Here is a 19,534-nt window from a genome sequence, read left to right as displayed (position 1 = left end):
TGCCACCTCAAAAATAAATGCACATATGCTCCAGCTCTTGCATACAATTTCCGGGGGATCATGGGTTGAAAAAAGTCAGCTAAAGGACTCTTGTACTAGTGCTTTCACGTGCTACTGTCTGTTCAGCAAAGAGAAAACCCAGCAAGCCTGCTTCATAGGCTTCCTCCTCCCTCTCCTCTGTGCTCAACCAGACCCCACAGAGCCTTCAAGGGCAGGGTGGCAGCCCTTCCTCCTTAGGTCTGGTGGACAGATGGACTTTTCCCCCTCTTTGTTTCTCCTCCTTGGATTAGATGGTTATCTTGTCTTCTAGGAGCTTCCCAACCTTCCAGGGTACAGGCAAATCCAACACACCTGCAGGAGCTCCTCAAAGGCACCCACATTCTTCCACAATCATGTCTTTATGATGGTCTAGAAGGACTCGGCCATTGTCCACGTACAGCATACTCAAGGGCTTGGTCTTCACTGGGGCACAGCAGGTGGAAGGGACTCGGTGGGGTTGGTACCGTTTCAGCAGACTCTGTGAAAGGGAGGACAGGGGTGTGAATTCACATCCTACTGGTGAGGTCAGAATGGTGTCATTTCTGGGTAAAGGGTGAAAAAGTTACAGAGAGTTAAAATCAGTTTCTGGGGGCAAAAATAGAAAATTCTTTTCATAAAGGAATCAGAATGCCAATACATCATCAACTCTAATATCTAAAGGTACGCGGGCCTCTCACCACTGCGGCCTCTCCCGTTGTGGAGCACAGGCTCCGGATGCGCAGGCTCAGCGGCCATGGCACACGGGCCCAGCCGCTCCGCGGCATGTGGGATCTTCCCGGACCAGGGCACTAACCCGTGTCTCCTGCATCGGCAGGCAGACTCTCAACCACTATGCCACCAGGGAAGCCCTAAAATAACTTTTTTTAAACAGCCTTTAAACAGAAGATTCTAAAAGCTGTATCTGGGTAGAGCAGTAGGTAACATATGTTCTCCTGTTGTTCTAGTCTAGAGTGCATACCAGCTTTAAAAATCTTCCAAGAAACTCCTGGTTTAGTTCCAGAAATATGAAGAAGAGAGTCATGTGGAAATTCTTGTGGGATTTGCTTTGTTGCCCAGAGAAGGGCAGAGTCAACGGGAGAAAAGGTAACAAGCCCTTGGCATTCTGGAACTGGGCCCTGTCCCTGTGGTCCAGTGGTGGCTTTTCGGGTCAGTGTTAGATTTGTTGACTGGGACTATCTGGGTTTCTGGTTCCCTCTGATCGTGCTGCAGGTAGGCTGGTGGACAGAAGTGGGGCCTGGGAGAGACTCAGGAGGGCCTGTGCCCAGGACAGGTCCTCTAGGATACCAGCCCCCACCACTGCCTCCCTCTCACGAGCTCAGCTCACATTCTCCCCAGAGCTTCTGGACCCTGCCTGAGGCTTGGCATGGAGAATGTACTACAGGTCCAAGAGATTCTCAGTCTAGGCCTCATAGAGTGAAAATAAAAACACTTTGATCCAAAAAAACAAAAAAAAAAACACTTTGATCCCGTGTGACCTTTGAGAGCAGGTCAGGACCACCATATATAAGCTCTCTTCTCTGCTTTCTCCACCTCATTTTCCTTCCATTCCTCTCCCTCCACCACCTTCTAGACCATAGGTTGATTAGTGGCACCTGGTGGTAGCCTCTGGCTTTATTACTTCTGCAAAATGGGTGTCCAACTCCTGTTTTTAGGCAGCAGAAGTACAGTGGCTGGAACAGTAATACCTCTACCTTGGCCTCATAAACACGGCCCCCATTGCATCAATGAGTTACAGACTTCTAGTAATGGTAAGACAACATTATACCTGTTACCTGCTAACTATTGATACTACACATGTGGTATGCATATCATCTCATGTAACCCTAGAAGTAAGGCATTGCTATCCCCATTTTACAGATGAGGAGACTGAGGCTCAGAGAGAGTAAGCAACTTGATCAATATCACATAGCTAATGAGTAGGATTCAAACCCAGGCCTGTCTATTCCCAAACTCCAAATTCTGAACTTCCTTTCCTAGAATGTCAGGGCAGTGGGAGGAACTGAGACCCTCCAGTCTACACACTCCACCCCTAATTTTTTTTTATTTATTTTATTTATTTATTTATTTTCCACCCCTAATTTTATGACAGAAGGAAAAAGTGCCAGGAAAGCAGTGTGTTCAGGGTCACCTGACAAGGCATGACTCCATGTAGGCTCTCTGAGGATGTTATCATTGGTCATCTCTATATCCTTAAAACCTGTCACAGAACCTGGCACATTGTAGGTGCTCGAATAACTGTGCATGAGTGAACACAGTAACCTAACAGCAAAGCCAGTGTCCTGATCTGGTAGTAAGGACAATTCTCCCCCACAGCTTACCGCCTCCCCTCCCCAGGCCTTGGCATCACACCTGGATGTATGCGTGGTTGGTTGGATGGAACTCTTCCCCCACGGGGTTAGGACACTCGCCCTCACAGCGATAGGCATTGTACTGCTTGGGGTAGATGATCCAGGAGCCCCATCCGATCAGGTTGAAGTCCACCTGGAACTTGACCTTCCGACACAGTTGGTTTCTGTCCTGCAAGTGATATCGACGGTGCCTCCTGGCCCTCTCCCGGGAGAGCTGTCCCTCCTGGACCCGCCAGGAGCTCTCAGCTTCCCACAATAGGGTGGAGCCACCCAGCCGCTTCCGCTCCGGGGAGAGGTTGGAATAGAGCATGAGGAGCACATTGGTGACAGGTGATGTGGGGGGCCGCCGCCAGCACTCTCCAGCCAAACTGGACATCTGCTCCCTCAGCTCCCCAGGGTGCTTCAGCCACTTGGAGAGTGGCCTGGTCACCTCTAGCACCATGCTGCCCGAGGAAAAGGTAACCTGGGACAGAGTGACAGTGAACAGGTCCATTCGAACACGTTCTGGGCAGTTGGGTGGGTCCTTATCCTCATTCAGCTTTGGCTGGTGGAAAATCTCAATTGAGAGTGGGACATCAGGAGTAAGGGCCACAGGGCTGGACAGCTGCAGCCGGAGCTCGGCCCATGCCAGATCCTCTTCTTGGCCCAGGAAGGAGAAGTCAAAAGCAAAGGTCCAGTTCTGCCCATCCACCTCCACATCTGGGTGAGAAAAAAACAGAAGGAAGCAGGTGAGTGGGGTCCTCCTGCAGCTTCAGTTGGTGTAACAACCACCATAGCTCATGACTGAGCCCTTACCTTATATGAATCGTCACGCTAACCCTATGAGCTGGGCATGTTATTGAACCCATTTTAGAGATGAGGAAAATTGAAGCTCAGAGAGGTTAAATTTCCTGCGTGAGGTGTCATTCTTGGAAGGTGGCAAAGCCAAGAATAAGCCCAACTGCAAAGCCCAACCTCCAAATCACTGTTCTGCTGCTCCCCCTCAAGACACTCCAGAGAACAATTAGTAAAAATTGGATACGTTCGTCTCCTTCTCCCTTCTCCCCTCACACATGCAATCTAAGGACAAGCCCTGAGCTTTCTGACAGAAATCCTGGACTTCCACCCACCCTGTGGCCCGCTTGCCAGGCTTTGTCTTCTCATTGGAAAGGGTGGCCTGTTTTACAGCACAATGAGGTCGATTCACAGATCATGAGGGTTGGAGCTCCCAGGGAGGCATAGGCAACGGAAGCCAAAGACTGGTCACCCTTTCCCAACCAATTCCTAAAGACAGAGGCAGACACTTCAAGAGTTCTTGGCAACCTTACAAATAGGTTTCTAAAGACATCCTAAGCTTGACGGTGCGCTGACCTTGCACTTTTCCACCCAGTGGTCTCTCCTACCTACCTGCAGGGCGCTCACCCTTTCCCACTCCAGGTCATCCACACACCAGGGCAGACACAGCAAGCACACACCCAAGACAATTAAACCCATCCTGAATGAAAAGGAATGGGGAAGCACATTCCATTCATTTTAGTTCTGGACTAATGTGGTCTGATGTCTGGGAATAGCACATGTTGGTGGATTTTTCAGGTCAGCTAAAAGTGCTCTTTAACTTTTTTCAAGCCCAGTTTCATCTTTGCAGTGGGAATAGTAATGCCCTACTCTTCCCTGCACTGTCATGAGGACCCAGGGAAATGAAGATATTCCAAGGTCTATTGCTAAATAAAAGGCAGAGGTTATGCATTAGAAATAAAAACAGTAACCCTTTGGTGAATCAGTCCCGAAGGTAGTGATCTCTGACTTAGGTCCACTCTGGGCAGACCACACAAGAGTTTTGGTTTTTTTGGGTTCTTTGTCTCATAGAACATCTTTGGTCAGATAGTCAGTGGATTTCTCTGGGAAGTCCAGCCTGCATTAGAAGGGGGTAATTCCCAGCTTCAGCATCCTGAAGCTTCTCCCAGCCCATCCCTAGATGTTCTTTTTCACTTAATTTCCACTTCCCTTCTCATTAGCACCTGCAGGAGGCAATAACCGGCCCCTGACTAGCAACTCCCCAGAGGTGTGGGGAGGAGGCTGACACCACCCACTGCCCTGCGCAGCACCACCCCATGACATGTAGCAACTCCACTACAGCTCCGCCTACACCAGGACTTAAAACACACTATCTCAAGTATCCACAAATGGCTTTTTAAAGGCATTCCAGCTCAGTGTTTAAGAGGAGGGACCTGGTGTCTCTGGTGATGGATCAAGTTCTGCCACTTGCCGCCACACTGGGCAGCCAGCTTTCTCTGGGCCTCAGTTTCCCTCTGGGTAAAAGGGAGATGGTAACAGTATCCACCTCACCGGGGTGTTGAGATTTACTGAGATAATGTGTGTAAAGTGCTTTGCCCAGCACAACCACCAAAGTGCAATAAACGGCCATCATCAACTGCCTCCTTACTATTACCCAAGTCCAAGTTAGAAATGCAGATGTCCAGGCAGTGAGGGACCTGGACAGGGGAACAAAGTCATCTGCTGCTGGGATGGCAGTGTGGATGCAGGGGCAGGGAGGAGGATACTCCTTCCTGCTGGAAGAGTCTGAGACCCCACTACCCTACCTGCAGCCAAGGGCTCCCCAGGACACAGTGCTAAAAGGTTTTCTTGGATCTGGCTCTGGTTCATCTTAGAATAATGGGGAGGTCTAATCTTTGAGGGTCACCAATGCCTGATAAAAGCCAAGAATGCTCTCCCCAGAAAAACTGCATTTCCTACTAACACAATAAATGTGATTTGGGGGTGGTTATAAGAAAGGGGTTCATGGACACCCTGAAACCCATCCACAGACTGAATGCAGACTTGGCCACACGGGCCCCAGCGAAATCTCGACCCACTTCCAATTCTAAAGAAGGAAGGGCTCATGATCTTGGGTTCCTTTCCCCTCAAACAGGGTGTTGAGTTAGAGTCAGGGACTCTGTAGAAAAAGAGGGTGAGTATGACACCGAGTTCCCACCCTACATTATTATAAATTATGAGGGTGATTACCATTAACTGCTTCCCTCATGCCAAGTGTTTTTTAAGCCTTGTCTCCTTAAATCCTCCCCACCTTTATCACCATTTTGCAGATGAAGAAACTAAGGTCCAAGGTGAAGATGGTTAAACAGTGAAAGACACAAGACGCGGATGCACACCTGATTTGGTTAGATTCCAACACCCATTTCCCCTTATCCTGTTCAGGCTTACAAATAAACCCGAGATGGAAAGGTACCACACTCACACAAATGAGGTAGAAAGAAAGCCGGGCACTTAATTTTTACAAACGGGGAGGAGACTAGAAAAGTCAGCTGATGTGCCAGGGACACATGGGGAATTGGGAAGCAGGGTTTGAGGGACCAGACCCAGTTTCCCAGATTGTCAAATCACCACAAACCTTCCGGAACTCTCTGGAAGGAGGGAGTGAATTGGAAAAGTGCGCCTCCCACTCTTTGCTCATCCACCTACCCCCCACCCCCAACTTTCTGGCAGGGCAGAGCACTCCAGTAATTTTCAAATTGCTCCGCCCCCCGTGTGTCCCTAGTCTGACTAGTCCCCAGATGACCCTTCCGGAGACGGTCACTGGCTGTCTGACCCCAGACGCGGCTGGCCAGGGAGCTTGGAGCCCCCACTCCCAGATCACAAGGGGCCGGCGGGTGGCCGTCAAATCAGATTACCGGATGTGGATTTCGCCCGAACTCCGGGGAGGGCCGTCTGGCCCCCGGCAGGCAGAGAGAGGTGCAGGCAGGCAGGGGCCACCCCGGGCGCTGGGATGTGGATTGCCCGGAGTAGAGGAGCCCCGTGGGAAGGGCTCCCTCTTCTCAACATCTACCTGCGCCCAGTGCCCGGAACACACGCTGCCCCATCCTCGCGGCTGATACTCTCAAGGTCACCATGGGAGTGACCACGCCCGCTCCAAATCTAGGCCCCGAGGACGACGAGCCCGGTGTTGTCCGGGACACTGACACCTACCTCGCCTGGGCTGGATGACCCAAACCTGCCGGAGTTCTCGACTTCGGGGCATTTCATCTCTAATCCATAATTTCTGAAACCTAATCCCTGATGTTACATGCTTGACACCCTATTTCGAACCTCAGTCTCAGCCTGAGACACTCCCAACGCCAGACCCCGGAACACATTCACCCTCACTCGCGAAAAGAAAAAAAAAAATTTTTTTTGACAAGACAAAATAATTGTAGCAATAATAACGACCATACGTTACTATGCCTGGTTTTGTGCTAAGCGTTCTGTGTGCGTTGTCCGTAGCCCTCGCCAGTCCAATAAGGGAGGCACTATTATCCCTAGGCTACAGATGTGCAAACCAAGGCGCCCGGAGATTACGGTAGTTTAAGACGGCACAGATAAGCAGTGGCACAATCAGTCTTCCACCCTATAGTCCCGCGCTTTACCCACCCTAAACCGGACCGGAACGCAGAGGTCTCAGTCCGGGACACACCCCGGGTGCCACCAACCCTGTCTCCCGAGCCAAGGCAGACGCCGAGACACCGTCAGCCCCAGCCCCTGAACGTGCCCTTCAAGCATGCGGATACGGTTTCAGTGGCACGTCTGAGGCATGGTGCCGCAGCCCCTGCCCCTCCAGCCCTCTCCTGGAGTCCCGCGCGGGAGCGCCCAAGGCGCGCCGGGGGTCCAGCCGAGCGGGGCGGGGCGGGGCGGGGCGGGGCAGCCTACCTTGCGCCTGCAGGCTACGTATGATGTCCGCCCGGAGCAGCGGCTCGCGGTACAGGCTCAGCATATAAGCAAGAGGGGATGGCGACGAGGGCTGCCCCCACGTTCGAAGGGGCACCGGGGCTACCATCGTGGCGCCCGCCTGGAGGAGAGCCCACCAGATTTGCAGGAGGAACAACGGCAGGCTGTGGGCGTGCATGGTGGGGTGGCGGGGCCCAAGGCCAGCCTCCGTCCCTTATATCTTGGGCCTTCGCGGGCGCCCCGCCCCTGCCCTTCCTCCCTAGGGGAAGCTTTCAGGTCGGATAACACCCCCCAGCCCAGCCCCCGTCACCGGGGGTGGCCCCCAGAGGGACCACCTGCTGGGGGCAAGTGAGACCTGAGCCTGGTAGGGAGGAGACCTGAAAAACTGGAGGAGCTGTTAGGTCCAGGGACCGTCTAGTTTGCCCAGTCTGGACACCCTGGCACTCTGCTACTCCAGGCTTTTTTTCCAAGACACAGCTGGCTTGTCGCAGGCAAACTCCCAGGTCAGAAGGATGGCTTCCTTACTCTCCCCCACCTGGGGTCCCTGCCCTTTCCTCTTCCTCCAGGTTCCAAATAGATGTCTGGCTCAACCAGGAGCAGATAGAGAATGAAAGCTGTGTCTCCTGGAGGCTCTCGGGCAGGGTGCAGCCCCACACTGGCCTGGGAGGCTCCAGCCCAGCCTGGCACCGTGCAGCCTTCCAGGACACTGTACAGATGGCCTCTGGGAGCAACCCCTGCCTTATACGGCAGGGCCTGTCTGGAGAGCTAGCCTCTGAAAAAATGCTGGGTACTGGGAATTGCTGGAACAAAAAAGATGAGTGCCAGACAAAGGTCCATGGGGACCTGCTTCAAATATTGAAGCTCTCTCCTGGAGAAAACAGAGGACAGGAGTGACCAGGATGAAGGACAGACTTCTCCACTGGAAAAGAAAGTGCTCAGAAGCTGGAGCCGAGGGCATAGCTAACGGGGTGAGTGGAGCGCCTGTGGTGGTATCAGGGTCTTCCTTCACAGGTTCACATCACCCCAAGGGTTTCAGGAAAAAGGTGTCGCCTGTGTCATCCATGTCCTGCAGTCCCTGCCTCCCCTGGCAGTTACCCTGGAGACCTGGGTTTCAGCTCAGGACCTCTCACTTTCTTCTCCCTGGGCCCTGCTTTCCTCACCTACACAAGAGTGGTCCTTGTCAGGGCTCTCTTCAGGTGCAAAGTCAGGTTGAAGCTGAAATTACCTTTAAAGAAATGTAAATCTCTGCCCCTTGTTCAGGCCCCAGCTATTTTCTGCAACACTGGAGGGCTCTTTATGCCCCCGCCCTTGCCCCCCCGGTCCTTTCCTAGCCCTGACATGCACATTAGCAGCTGGCCAGCATTCACCGAAACACTACGTGCCCCGCACACCTAGGCTTCTTTCACAGGATGCCTCCAGCTCCAAAGAACCACACGCTCAGCCCTGAGCAAGGTGTTAGTGGAAGGAGGCCCAGCAGGCTCAGCTAGGACCTCCAAACCCGTGTCCAGGTGGAAGCCGGCCCAGCCAGCAGGAAGGGGCCTTGTAGGAGAGATGTGGGTTGTAGACCTGTGCTGACCATGGGACCGGGACAATATGCTCAGCCAGACGACTGTTAATTCCTTCTAAAGCTGGGGACTGTCTTGTTCATCGTGCTCTCCCTCCAGTACATTTCATGGTTGGGACCCAAAGTATCTTAGCTGAGTAAATTAATCAATGAATGGTACTGTGTCTGGACTTGCCTTAAGATAAGTATCACCTGGGGTGTATGTTAAACTACTGATTCCTGAGTCCCAATCCAGGCCTTTAGCATTCGAATTTGGAGAGAGACCTTGATAATCTGCATATTTAACCAGTACCCCTGTGATTCTTATCAGACAACTTTGAGAACCTGGGTGAGCTAGGGTCTAGTTGCAGTTTGGAACCCACCTCTCTGCGTTCAGTTTCCTCATCTGTAAACCATGAATGGAGATACTTCCTTCCATGAAGATTAAATAAAACAAATGCTAAAATGCTTTGCAAGCGCTTAAAACCTGCTGTTTTTGTAAAGCCTTAAGCATACAGATTATTATGGGTGCTCCGTGGTTGTCATTCAACTTCCCTAGCCTGGGGGCTTGCAGCCTGGGGCTTGTCAGTCCCGGCCAACTGCATCAGACCCCTCCCCAGAGGCAGAAGGTGCCTTCACCCAGGTTATGAATATATAAGTAAAAAACAATGAGAGATTGTGGTCAGACAGAGGTATAGGGGTCAGCCTTCCCCCAAACCTACATGTCCTAGAATCCAGGGGGTCCCTGTTTAAACAGGGGCATTCAGAACGTAGTAGTCTTATCCACCAGGATTGGGGAAGGAACAAAACAGATGATCTCCTTCCCGTGCTGCACCAGAAGCTTCTTGAAATTAAGCTTTATTCATTCTGTGTCCCTTGTACTATGTGGCATACAGTAGGAGCTCAGTAAATATTTCAATTAAAATGACAAAATAACAGTAGCTAACGCTTATTGAGCACCTAATGCAGTAAGCATTCTGGTAATCACTGCATTGATTTTATTATCATCCCCACTTCGGGGATGAGAAAACAGAGGCTCAGAGGGAACCTGGTAACTTGCTCAAGGCCACACATTTACAAGTGAAAACAGCCAGTATGTGAAGGATACTGCTTGTTACCCAAACCCATGCCTATAGCCTTGTGGCTTCCCCATAGATGAGAGGATCGACATGGGCCTTGTCCTAAGACTTAAAAAAAAAAAAAACAACTCTCAAAGTCTTGCTTTTCCCAGGGTCCGGGAGCAGCAGACACAACTCATTTCTGATGTGTATTGGCCCAAAGCCCTGTGGGGACCTGCTCTCTGACCAGCAAGAGGGACTCTGTCAAAGCCCATTCATCACTGAACTTTCTCCAGCTGGGGCACTCTTCAGGACGGAGGCTAACAGTCATTCTTCTCATTTTTAAAAGGTCCTTGTTCATACAGGATCTGTTTCCTGCAAGAAGGACCAGAAGTGCCTCTTCCCAGGAGGGGAATGACACCTTCTCGATTCCCCTGCCCCAGACAGACTGACCGTCGGATTACCTGACCTGGGAGATAACCTTTCAGGGCCAACCCAGCTGGCTGGAGAGTGGGGAGCAAAGTCCCTCGAAGTTCTCGAATGCTTTCCATTGGACCGATCTGGACCCGTCCTCCACGTGAGCAACGATATGCAGGGTTAAGTGCTGGGGCTCTGAGGTCAGGCTGCCGGAAGGCAGACTCTGGATCCTTCTCTGTCGATACCTGGGCATATTATATCACTTACCATCTTGAAGCATTTGCTCCCTCAGCTGTAAAATGGAGATAAAGAATAGTATCTACTTGACAAGAATGCTGTAAGCAGTAAACGTGTGTAAAGTGGCGCTTGTTTATTCATGCATCGAACAAACCTGCTTATCTAGGAGTCTAAGGCAGGTTACCGGCAAGTGCTAGATTCTCAGGAAGTCAGGGCAGGAAGGCATTTCAGTTCCACACATATTTAATGAGCATTTCCTATATGCCAGTGTGACACTGGCTGTCTTCACATATATGTTAGCCTATAGAAGCCTATGTAATCCTGTTCACCCCTCCCTGAAGCTTGGTAAGGTATGAAAGACATTTTAGAGATGGGGAAACTGAGGAACAGAGGAATTAAATAGCATCATTATTTTGAAGGTGGAGGGCGTCTGATTTATCACGCTCCTCCCATGCCTGGCACAACTCCTGGCACACAGGAACTCAGTAAGGATTTGTCAGGTGATTGAATGAGGTCCATATTCCTGAACAGGTTCCCAGCACACCTCAGCCTTTCACATGCTGCTTCTCCATGCAGCCTCCTGCTGTTTCCACTTAATCTCCCTGGTAAACTCCTTCTCACCTATCAAGACACAGCTTAAACACTGCTGCTTCCTCTACAAACCTGTCACTAGCTCCCTAGCAATTTGGCAGGGTCCTCTTCTAAGCAGAGTGCCGAGGTGCAGTTGTCCCAGCCCTCATGAGTAACTGCCATCAGACTGTGAGCTCCCTGGAAGTGCGGACGACTCCTGTCTCTGAAGCCCAAGCCCCTGCTCCCTAGCTGACCATTGCTTGCTCTGATCCTCAGCTTGATGCAGTCCCGCAAATGGCAGAGGCGGGACTAAGCATAGGCTTCTGGCTTCCACCTCCAGTACTTGGTTCCCTTCCTGTACCCCTCACTGCTGGTCTTGGAGGGCCCATCTAGGTGCCTCTACTGGGCACACGTGGCTCTCTCTGTGATCTGGAGATAGAGACCTCAGCCTTCCACTACAATCCCCTTGTACCCCAAATGCACTCTGGCCCCATGGAAACACTCACCCTTCTGCGAAGTTCAGAGCTGTTCTGGCTCTGCCCAGAATGATTTTTACCTCCTCTTCATTCACACAAAATACACCTATTTATCCCACAGAATCCAGCTCAAGGGTCTCCTCTTCCATGTGGTCTCCTTTCCCCTTCAGGCTCTGGTCCCTGGAGCCCCTAGGAGTTTTCCACCAGGAGCCTGCTGCTGGCTGGCTCTGTATTCTGCAGTGTTCAGCAAAGGGCCTGGCCTTGGTAGGTAGAGCTTGCAAATCTGCCTGCAGACCACCTTGACTGATCCACAATGCTCTGTCTGCTCCCAACTGTGTTTTGAAAGGTTTTTATTTAAATCACCAATACTGAAAGTTCATAAGATTTTGCAGAAAATAGTTTGTTTTCATCATTTAAGAAATGGAAAGGGCTAGGCCCTCATTTTAACAAAGCAAGCATTCCCTTAAGCTGAATAGGATCTGCTTCCTTTAGGCAGGGTCTGTTCTCTAAGGAGCGGCACAGTCCCCACCACTCCTTAACTTACTGCACCCATGTGCCTGGCCCTAAAGACAAATGAGTTTGAGACACTTGCTGTATATTGGATGAGAGTAAGACACTCCGGAATCAGTTTGGAAGTGCAGGCTCCGGATTAGCCCACCCCGTTGTCCTTCTCCAACTAACCCATGGATTGTGGGTACCTGGCCCAGGCTGGATGAAATAGAAATAATCTATTATTTAATAAGAACTTACCATGGGACTTCCCTGGTGGTCCAGTGGGTAAGACTCTGCACTCCTGATGCAGGGGACCTGGGATCGATCCCTGGTCAGAGAACTAGATCCCGTATGCATGCCACAGCTAAGAGTCCTCATGCCACAACTAAAAAGAAGATCCCATGTGCTGCAACTAAGACCCAGCACAGCCTAAATAAAGAAATAGTTCAAGTCACTTACTGGGCTTCCCTGGTGACGCAGTGCTTAAGAATCCGCCTGCCAATTCAGGGGACACGGGTTCCAGCCCTGGTCCGGGAAGATCCCACATGCCGTGGAGCAACTAAGCCCGTGAGCCACAACTACTGAGCCCGCGTGCCAGAACTACTGAAGCCCGTGCGCCTAGAGGCCATGCAGAGAAGCCACCGCAGTGAGAAGCCCGTGCACCACAACGAAGAGTAGCCCCCACTCGCCTCAACTAAAGAAAGCCTGCGTGCAGACCCAACGCAGTCAAAAATAAATAAATAAAAATAAAATTTAAAAAGTCAGTTATTAATAAGTACTTCAAATAATGTGCTTGAATTATCTAATTTACCCTTCCTATCACTCCCATGAAGCAGACTGGATATTTACTTCCATTTTACAGGTGTGAAAACTGAGGCTCTGCGGAGTTAAGCCCTTTGCCCAGGATGGAATGCTTGCAAACAGTAAGGCTGCGATGGATACTCAATCATTCTCACTCTGGAAGCCAGACTGGATATTGCCATGTCCCCACATGGTCGTTTATTACCTTCCTTATGCGAGGGGCCTTTCCCCTGCCTAAATGGACCTCCTGCCCTCCATCACATCAGCCTGTTCATTTCCTCCACAGCACTTCCCTGGTTGGAAATTAAGTTGTTTACTTTGGTACTGTTTGTTTATTTTTTGTCTGTTCCCCTTCCCCAGCACTGGGCTGTCAGCCAGACTCCTGTCTGTTCAGTTCACCACTGAAGCCCCATTGCTTAGCACAGTTCTCAATTCTAGGACTCAGTACGTATATGTTGAAGGAATACATTTAACCCAGTCCCTGGACTGGGGGACACAGAAGTAAGAAGGCAGGGATAGGGGAGTCCCTTCTCCTCCAGTGGCCACCAAAAGGCTATGAGCCCCACAGGTCAACAGCTTCCTCTCGTTTCAAGTTCTTCACTCTCCTGCACACATGTGGGGTACATAGTAGGTGCTCAGTAAGCGCTCAGTACACCTGCTTTGGCTTGCAGATGTCTCGACACCAGCAAGGAAATGCCTTCCTGGCGCTTGTGTCTCCTCGTGAACAAGATTCATATTATTGCACCTTCTGCGTGCATCGCTCATGCCACCCTCTCGCCTCCATCCTCTCCCCTGATCCTTGCAGGAGCTGAGGGACCTGAGCAGGGCTGGTCTCTCCCTCCCAGAGAATGACTGGCCCAAGATGGTAGAACTGGTAAGGGCCAGGCCTGTCTGACTCTAAATCTCTTGCTCCCTCCAGCTCCCTTGGCCAGACTCTCGTCCCAGCCCCTCCTGGGTGGAGCCGAGGCTCGACTTGTGCTTCCCACAGGGTCAGGAGGTGAAGGCTCAGCCTGCCCTGGGAAACAAACAGAGAGACCACCAGGAGGGTCCCTCTCTTCCCACCCAGAGGCTTCTCAGAGATTCCCGCAGCGCAGCCTGCCACCCCTGCCTTCGCCTTCCCACCCCCCACCCCCATTTCCCTTCCACAGAGAGTCACTGGTCCTGGAGTTGAGGGGGAGTTTGATGACCCAGCTGAGCCTGGGACTGGGAGAAAGCTCTGTGCCTGTGTACATGCGTGCGCGCATGCGTGCTCTGTGTGTGTGTGTGTGTGTGTGTGTGTGTGTGTGTGTGTGTGTGTGTGTGTGTGTGGAGGGCAAGGAAAAGAATCACTGCTAAGAACAAACCCTTAGGGGAGTGCTTCCTGTGGGGGTAAGGAGTGCTTGGGGAGCACTTACAGTGGACCAGGCACTGACTATGCTAAGAGGTTTATGTGCACTATTAGCTCAGTGTCTCCCCAAACTGCTTGACCACAATAATCCCCTGGGGCACTTATTAAAAGTAAAGGGAGTCCCAAAAGTCATAGTGTACTATTTTTAGTGCTCTTTTAAGCTCTGATAGCCTCAAAAATATAAATGATAGAAACTTACAAAAACCATCCTTTGAAAGTTTAATTTTTTAAATTCCTTTTACACCTATTTAGCTTTGTGAATTTTAATTAATTAATTAATTTTTGGCTGCGTTGGGATTTCATTGCTGTGTGCTGTCTTTCTCTAGTTGCGGCCAGCAGGGGCTACTCTTCGTTGCAGTGCGCAATCTTCTCACTGCGGTGGCTTCTTTTGTTGCGGAGCATGGGTTCTAGGCACATAGGCTTCAGTAGTTGTGGCTCATGGGCTCTAGAGTGCAGGCTCAGTAGTTGTGGCGCATGGGCTTAGTTGCTCCGTGACATGTGGGATCTTTCCGGACAAGGGCTCGAACCCGTGTCCCCTGCATTGGCAGGCGGATTCTTAACCACTGCGCCACCAGGGAAGTCCCTAGTTTTGTGAATTTTTAATAATACATTTTTAATTAAAATTTTTTGTTTTAGTAAACATTTGCTATTTTTAAAAAACATTAAAATTAAAATTTCATTATGCAAAATTCAAAACAGTGGATGATTGTATAAACAAATAATGGCATATATCTGTACATTGGAGTACTACCTGACAATAAAAAGGAATGCACTATTGATAAATATAACAAGGATGAATCTTAAATAATGATGCTGAGTTAAACAAGCAGACAAAAGACAGTATATACTCTATGATTCCAATCATATAAAATTCTAGAAAATGCAAACTAATGTTTGCGGACAAGCAGATCAGTTGCAGAATGTGGATCAGTGGTTGTCTGGGAGGAGAGGGGAGAGGGAGGATTTAGCAGGAGAATTTGGGGGGTGATTAAGCCGTGTCCCCTGCATTGGCAGGCGGACTCTCAACCACTGCGTCACCAGGGAAGCCCAAATATGTTCATTATCTTGATTGTAGTGGCAGTTGTATACATGTGTCAAAGCTTACCAAAATGCACACTTTATTTGCAGCTGTTGTGTGTCAGTTATACTTTACTAAAGCTGTAAAAATGAACATAAATACAATAAACTTTTAAAATATAAGAATTACTATCAAAAATTCATATAACTAAATAAACAAAAAAATTTATTTATATTTTTAATTTTTTTTATTTTCCCAAATTTCTTACCGTTTAACAAAAGAAATTTAGATAAACTTTGTGTTCTTTGTAGGTTTGTAGCATTTATACTTCTGAAATAGAACTATACTTAATAGAATATTAAGTATATTCGACTAAATATTAAGTACGTTCTAATAAATAGTATATTCTTCTGTACTTCTACTACAGCTTAAGAAGGCACTAAACTTTAAGGACACCAAAGTCTCATAGGTCTATGGGCTCAGTAGGCCTGGAATGGGACCCAGGAATCCCTGCCCTTCTAGACAGCCTTGTCAGGTAAGATGGAAAACACAGCATCAACTCTTTCTTTTTTCTTCCCTCTCTGTCTTTCTACAGACACACAAGTTAGATGCTTCTGCTGGCTTCTTTCTACAGCTGTGGAGTCTGAGGCTCGGAGAGGCTGGGCAACTTGCCCAAGGTCATGCAGTTAATTGATAGCAGGGCTGGGATTTGGGGCCAGGCAGTCTGACTCCAAAGCCTGCGCGTAGGGTAACTCACGCGGGGGACTTGTATTTCCAACTCTCCCACCCCCACCCCGGCGCAAGCCCTGTGCCCTGTTAGTCATTGACCTCAGGGCTAGAGGGATCCCAGGCTGGTGCATCCCCCATTCACATCAAAGAACCCCAGACTTCAAAGGCAGCTTGGAGGGAGATGCACATACCTGGCTGGGTATGCAGGGAAGCCCTGGAGAGCTAATATGATTAACCAGAGACCCAGTGGGGCAGGAAGAGTTTTCATGAAGCAGCTAACTCAGTGGAAGCAGTTTGAATCCATTCTCACCCACCATTCACCCTCAGAGCCTTGCATTCTATGGCTACTGGCAGAACCTCCAGACACCTGGGAATTGGGGGTGAGGGGAGGGCTGAGCCAAACCCGTGTCCATTTCATAGATGGAAAAACATGTTGAAAGCCAGCTGTTACTTCTGTGCGGGGCATAGCGCTGAGCGTTTTGGACACATGCCTTATGCACAGCTCGAAGGAGCTCCTTTCACACTGTATTCTATAGGTACAATGATTCCCGTTATACCGATGAGAAAACTGAGGGCTGGATTGCTTAAACACTTGCCCAGGGTCAAGCTGGTGCTAAACAGCTAAGCTGGATTGGAGTCCAGGTCTGTTTTGACCCTAACCTTCATTCTATCTCCTTTGCTGTTTCAGAGCCAGAGGATCAGGGTTATGAGGCTTGCAGGAGGCTGTGCTTCCTCAGCTCCAGTCTTGGCCACACTGGCTTCCCTCCCTGGGAGACGCCGGCCCAGCCCCCTTCCCAGCCTACTCCTGGCTCTCTTCATTCTTGCCCTCCCCACTCCCACCCCAGCCCTCAGCTCCCCTTTTACATCCTCCCTGTGGACTACACCCCTAAGAACTGTGTTCCTCCCCCACTTGTAAGAGGGCGCTGCCCTGCTGGGGAGTCCAGCGAAGGAAATTCCCAAAGAGCAGGGCGGTGAGGGGGAGAGGGTATTGGTCTGAATTAGTACCAGTTAGATTGGCATGCGGGAGGGAAGGGGGTGAGGACATCTAGGGCCTCCTCTCAGCTCAACCCACACCAGCATGTGACCTTGGCCAAGCCACGTGGCCTCGTTGAGCCTCAGTTTCTGCATCTGGTATTGTCCCCAGATCTGTCCCCCACTTGGCTATCCTGGACTTGGTGGAGATCTGAGACCAGTGAGTGAAGGTGTTTCCTAGCATTCAGGTCCTGCACATGTGGGCTTTGCAGCTTCTTCCTCCTCTGTTCATCCCAACCAGTTGATGAAATGTTAACAAAATTTTTCCACTTAGTTCCTTGTATTGTGCTTTTCTGTGTACAGAATTAATGTATATTCACTGTAGAAAATTTACTGCATAATGGTACATAGAGGAAAAGAAAAATCCCCTCTAATTCTGCAATCCATATGTAACCGTGGTTAGCATTTTGGAGTATGCTATCCCCCTTCCTATCCCCCTTCCCCCGGGGCATTTATGTGCACTTGCATCTCTTACTTAGAACAATCACACTGTGTGAACTGTTCTGTAAACGCTTCTTTCATGTAACCTGAACATCCTTCCAGGCCAATAAGCACCCTTCACCACTATCTAAGAATAAATGTTGCTTATTTTAAGAGACCCCTCCTCCAGGAAGCTAGCTGAGATTTCTGCAGTCCAATCAGCCCTCTCTCAGGACCCTTATATCATGCCCCCTATTACCCACCTCCTCTTAGACTATGAACTTTTAGGGGACAGAAGTCTCCTCTGCACCCCTGCACTCAGTGCCCTGTGTACAATAGATGCTAATTAAGGGGGATGAAAAAGTACTTTTCTTATAGAGCTTGCTTTCCCCAGGCAGGTTGATTGTTGTCATCGGGAGGTGACGGAGGCAAAGGAAAGGAACACTCATGGAAGCCGTGCCCTTCAGCGTGCATGCCTGCCTCTGGCTTTGCTCTCTTGTTTGTGGAGAGGAGTCCTAAAGGGATGTACGCAGGGCGGTGCCCAGTTCCGCCAGCCTCGTCAGGCCGCTGCGCCAGCCTCGTCAGGCCGCTGCGCCCGCCTTCTTGGGAAAGCGCTCGGAGGGCGACCCGGGCGACTCGGCCTCCAGCACGCAGAAGGAGCAGAGTCGGCTGTGGCGCCAGAGGAAACTGGAGGCGGCAGTGAGTGGCCTGGAGCCCTGTCGTGGGTCCCCAGCACGGCAGCGGCGGGGTGTCTCCTCCCCAGGCCCCGGTGGGTGTGAGCGCTGCAGGTCTTGCCCTTGTGTCACTATGCCCACGACTTGGTGCTGCACCTCGGGCAGCTCCCCCGCCCTGGGGGTCTTGCCACTTGGTCCCGGACTGGAGCCCCGAGAAAGAGGGACCCTCTGGAGTGAGCACCCAACCTGGACGTAGTGGTCAGGGGTCTGGGTCAGCTGGATGTGTTCCCCTCCCGTCTATCCTGTCCCTACCCTGGGGCTACTCTGTAAGCTGGGGCCTCAGGAGGATGTTATGGCGCAGGGCCGTCTGCAGAGCCCCGATTTGGTGCCAGGCTGGCTCTGGGGTGCAGGTGGGATAGGTGGGGTGGGTGACCACCACCTTTCTGTGCTCCCCAGCGCTTCTGCCCCTGGACTTACAGAGGGCAGAGCCCCCCACCCCTACCCCCAGGGGAGCCCAGTCCGCAATAGCCACTGTCACAGTTTGTCAGAGCTCACCCGCGACCCTTTGCACAGTTATCTCATTTAGTGCTCACAAGTCTGCACGGTGGGTGCTGAGAGCTGATGTCAGTTGCTTCAGGCGAGGGCAGCCACAGGTGGAGGTTAGTTACCTTGAGGCTAATGAAGGGTAAGTTTCACGCACCTCCAAGGTCCCCAGCTCTAATTTGTATTTGTATTTTTGTGTTCTTTCCTTCAAACCCCCTGTCCCAACAGTATGAGGCTCGGGCCCCATAACAAGTGATCTTTCCTGGGTACCTGGCCTCGTCTGCTGTTCCCTGCCACACTGCCCAGGGTGGGGGATTGCCAGAGCCGGGCAGTGCAGGCCTGGCAGGGAGGGAAGGGCGTGCACACCCGTCCGGGGCCCACATGACCTCTGCACCATTCTTGGCTTCCCATGACTCCAAACAGCCTGCCAACCACCCGGCTCCCCGCCCCCCTAAGGAGCCAGCTTGGGCAGAGCCCTAGTGTAACCTTGGGCCCCGCTCTGGGGCTCAGTTTCCCTCATCAGAGAAAGGGGTGGTTGTTACAGGGGTGACTACAGAAGCCAGGGTGAAAGTGGAAGGGCAGCAGAAGAAAGAGGCTCTGGAAAGCTGCGGGGTCCTGCAGCCCTGCCTGTGTCCTCCGTGCTCTCCCACCCGCCATGCTCCGGACCAGTTCCCATCAGAGCACTCCCACCATGCCCCGTAAAGACACCCCGTCTTTACAGCCACACACCCCAGTCCCCTTCCAGCTGCGCATCTTCTCGAATTGTCATCGATGGTGCTGCCTTCCCACACTCCCTGCCTCCTGGTCACTCTTCACCTCTGAGAGCGTCTCCCCCCCGCCCACCATGGACACTGCCCTGGCTTGGGTTGTGGGACACTCATGTTGCCAAATTGCTTTAGTGCTGCCTGACCTCAAGGCAGCTTTTGACACAGTTGAAACACTCTCCTACCCCTTGACTTTGGTGCCACCAAGCTTCCCTCCCGCCCCACCCCCCGGCCACGCCTGCTCAGTCCTCTGTCCTCTTGGCCTCCTTCCCGTTCTCTAGTGCCCCC

General features: G+C 51.1%; 1 protein-coding gene across 1 annotated transcript; it reads right to left on the bottom strand.

Annotated features, from left to right (window-relative positions):
* Nucleotides 1-364: 364 nt before the first annotated feature.
* NODAL (nodal growth differentiation factor) lies at nt 365-7,263 on the bottom strand. Its single transcript, XM_024765574.1, has 3 exons — nt 7,068-7,263; nt 2,389-3,086; nt 365-517 (listed from the first exon to the last, which is right to left on the bottom strand). Exons 1-3 carry the CDS (start codon nt 7,261-7,263, stop codon nt 365-367), a joined length of 1,047 nt encoding a protein of 348 aa, XP_024621342.1.
* Between the last annotated feature and the right edge of the window lie 12,271 nt (nt 7,264-19,534).

The sequence above is a fragment of the Neophocaena asiaeorientalis genome, unplaced genomic scaffold (genome assembly GCF_003031525.2).
Source record: "Neophocaena asiaeorientalis asiaeorientalis breed wild unplaced genomic scaffold, Neophocaena_asiaeorientalis_V1.1 scaffold31, whole genome shotgun sequence".
Lineage (NCBI taxonomy): Eukaryota > Metazoa > Chordata > Mammalia > Artiodactyla > Phocoenidae > Neophocaena > Neophocaena asiaeorientalis.
Note: the sequence above shows the minus strand (reverse complement) of the source record. Positions and strands in the feature narration are given on the sequence as shown.

Excerpts from the sequence above, each read along its gene's own strand:
- NODAL (XM_024765574.1), bottom strand. The coding sequence starts at position 7,263 with ATGCACGCCCACAGCCTGCCGTTGTTCCTCCTGCAAATCTGGTGGGCT. Across the intron at positions 3,087-7,067 it reads ACGTAGCCTGCAGGCGCAAG|ATGTGGAGGTGGATGGGCAG; the intron begins GTAGGCTGCCCC and ends TTTCTCACCCAG. Across the intron at positions 518-2,388 it reads CCAACCACGCATACATCCAG|AGTCTGCTGAAACGGTACCA; the intron begins GTGTGATGCCAA and ends TCCCTTTCACAG.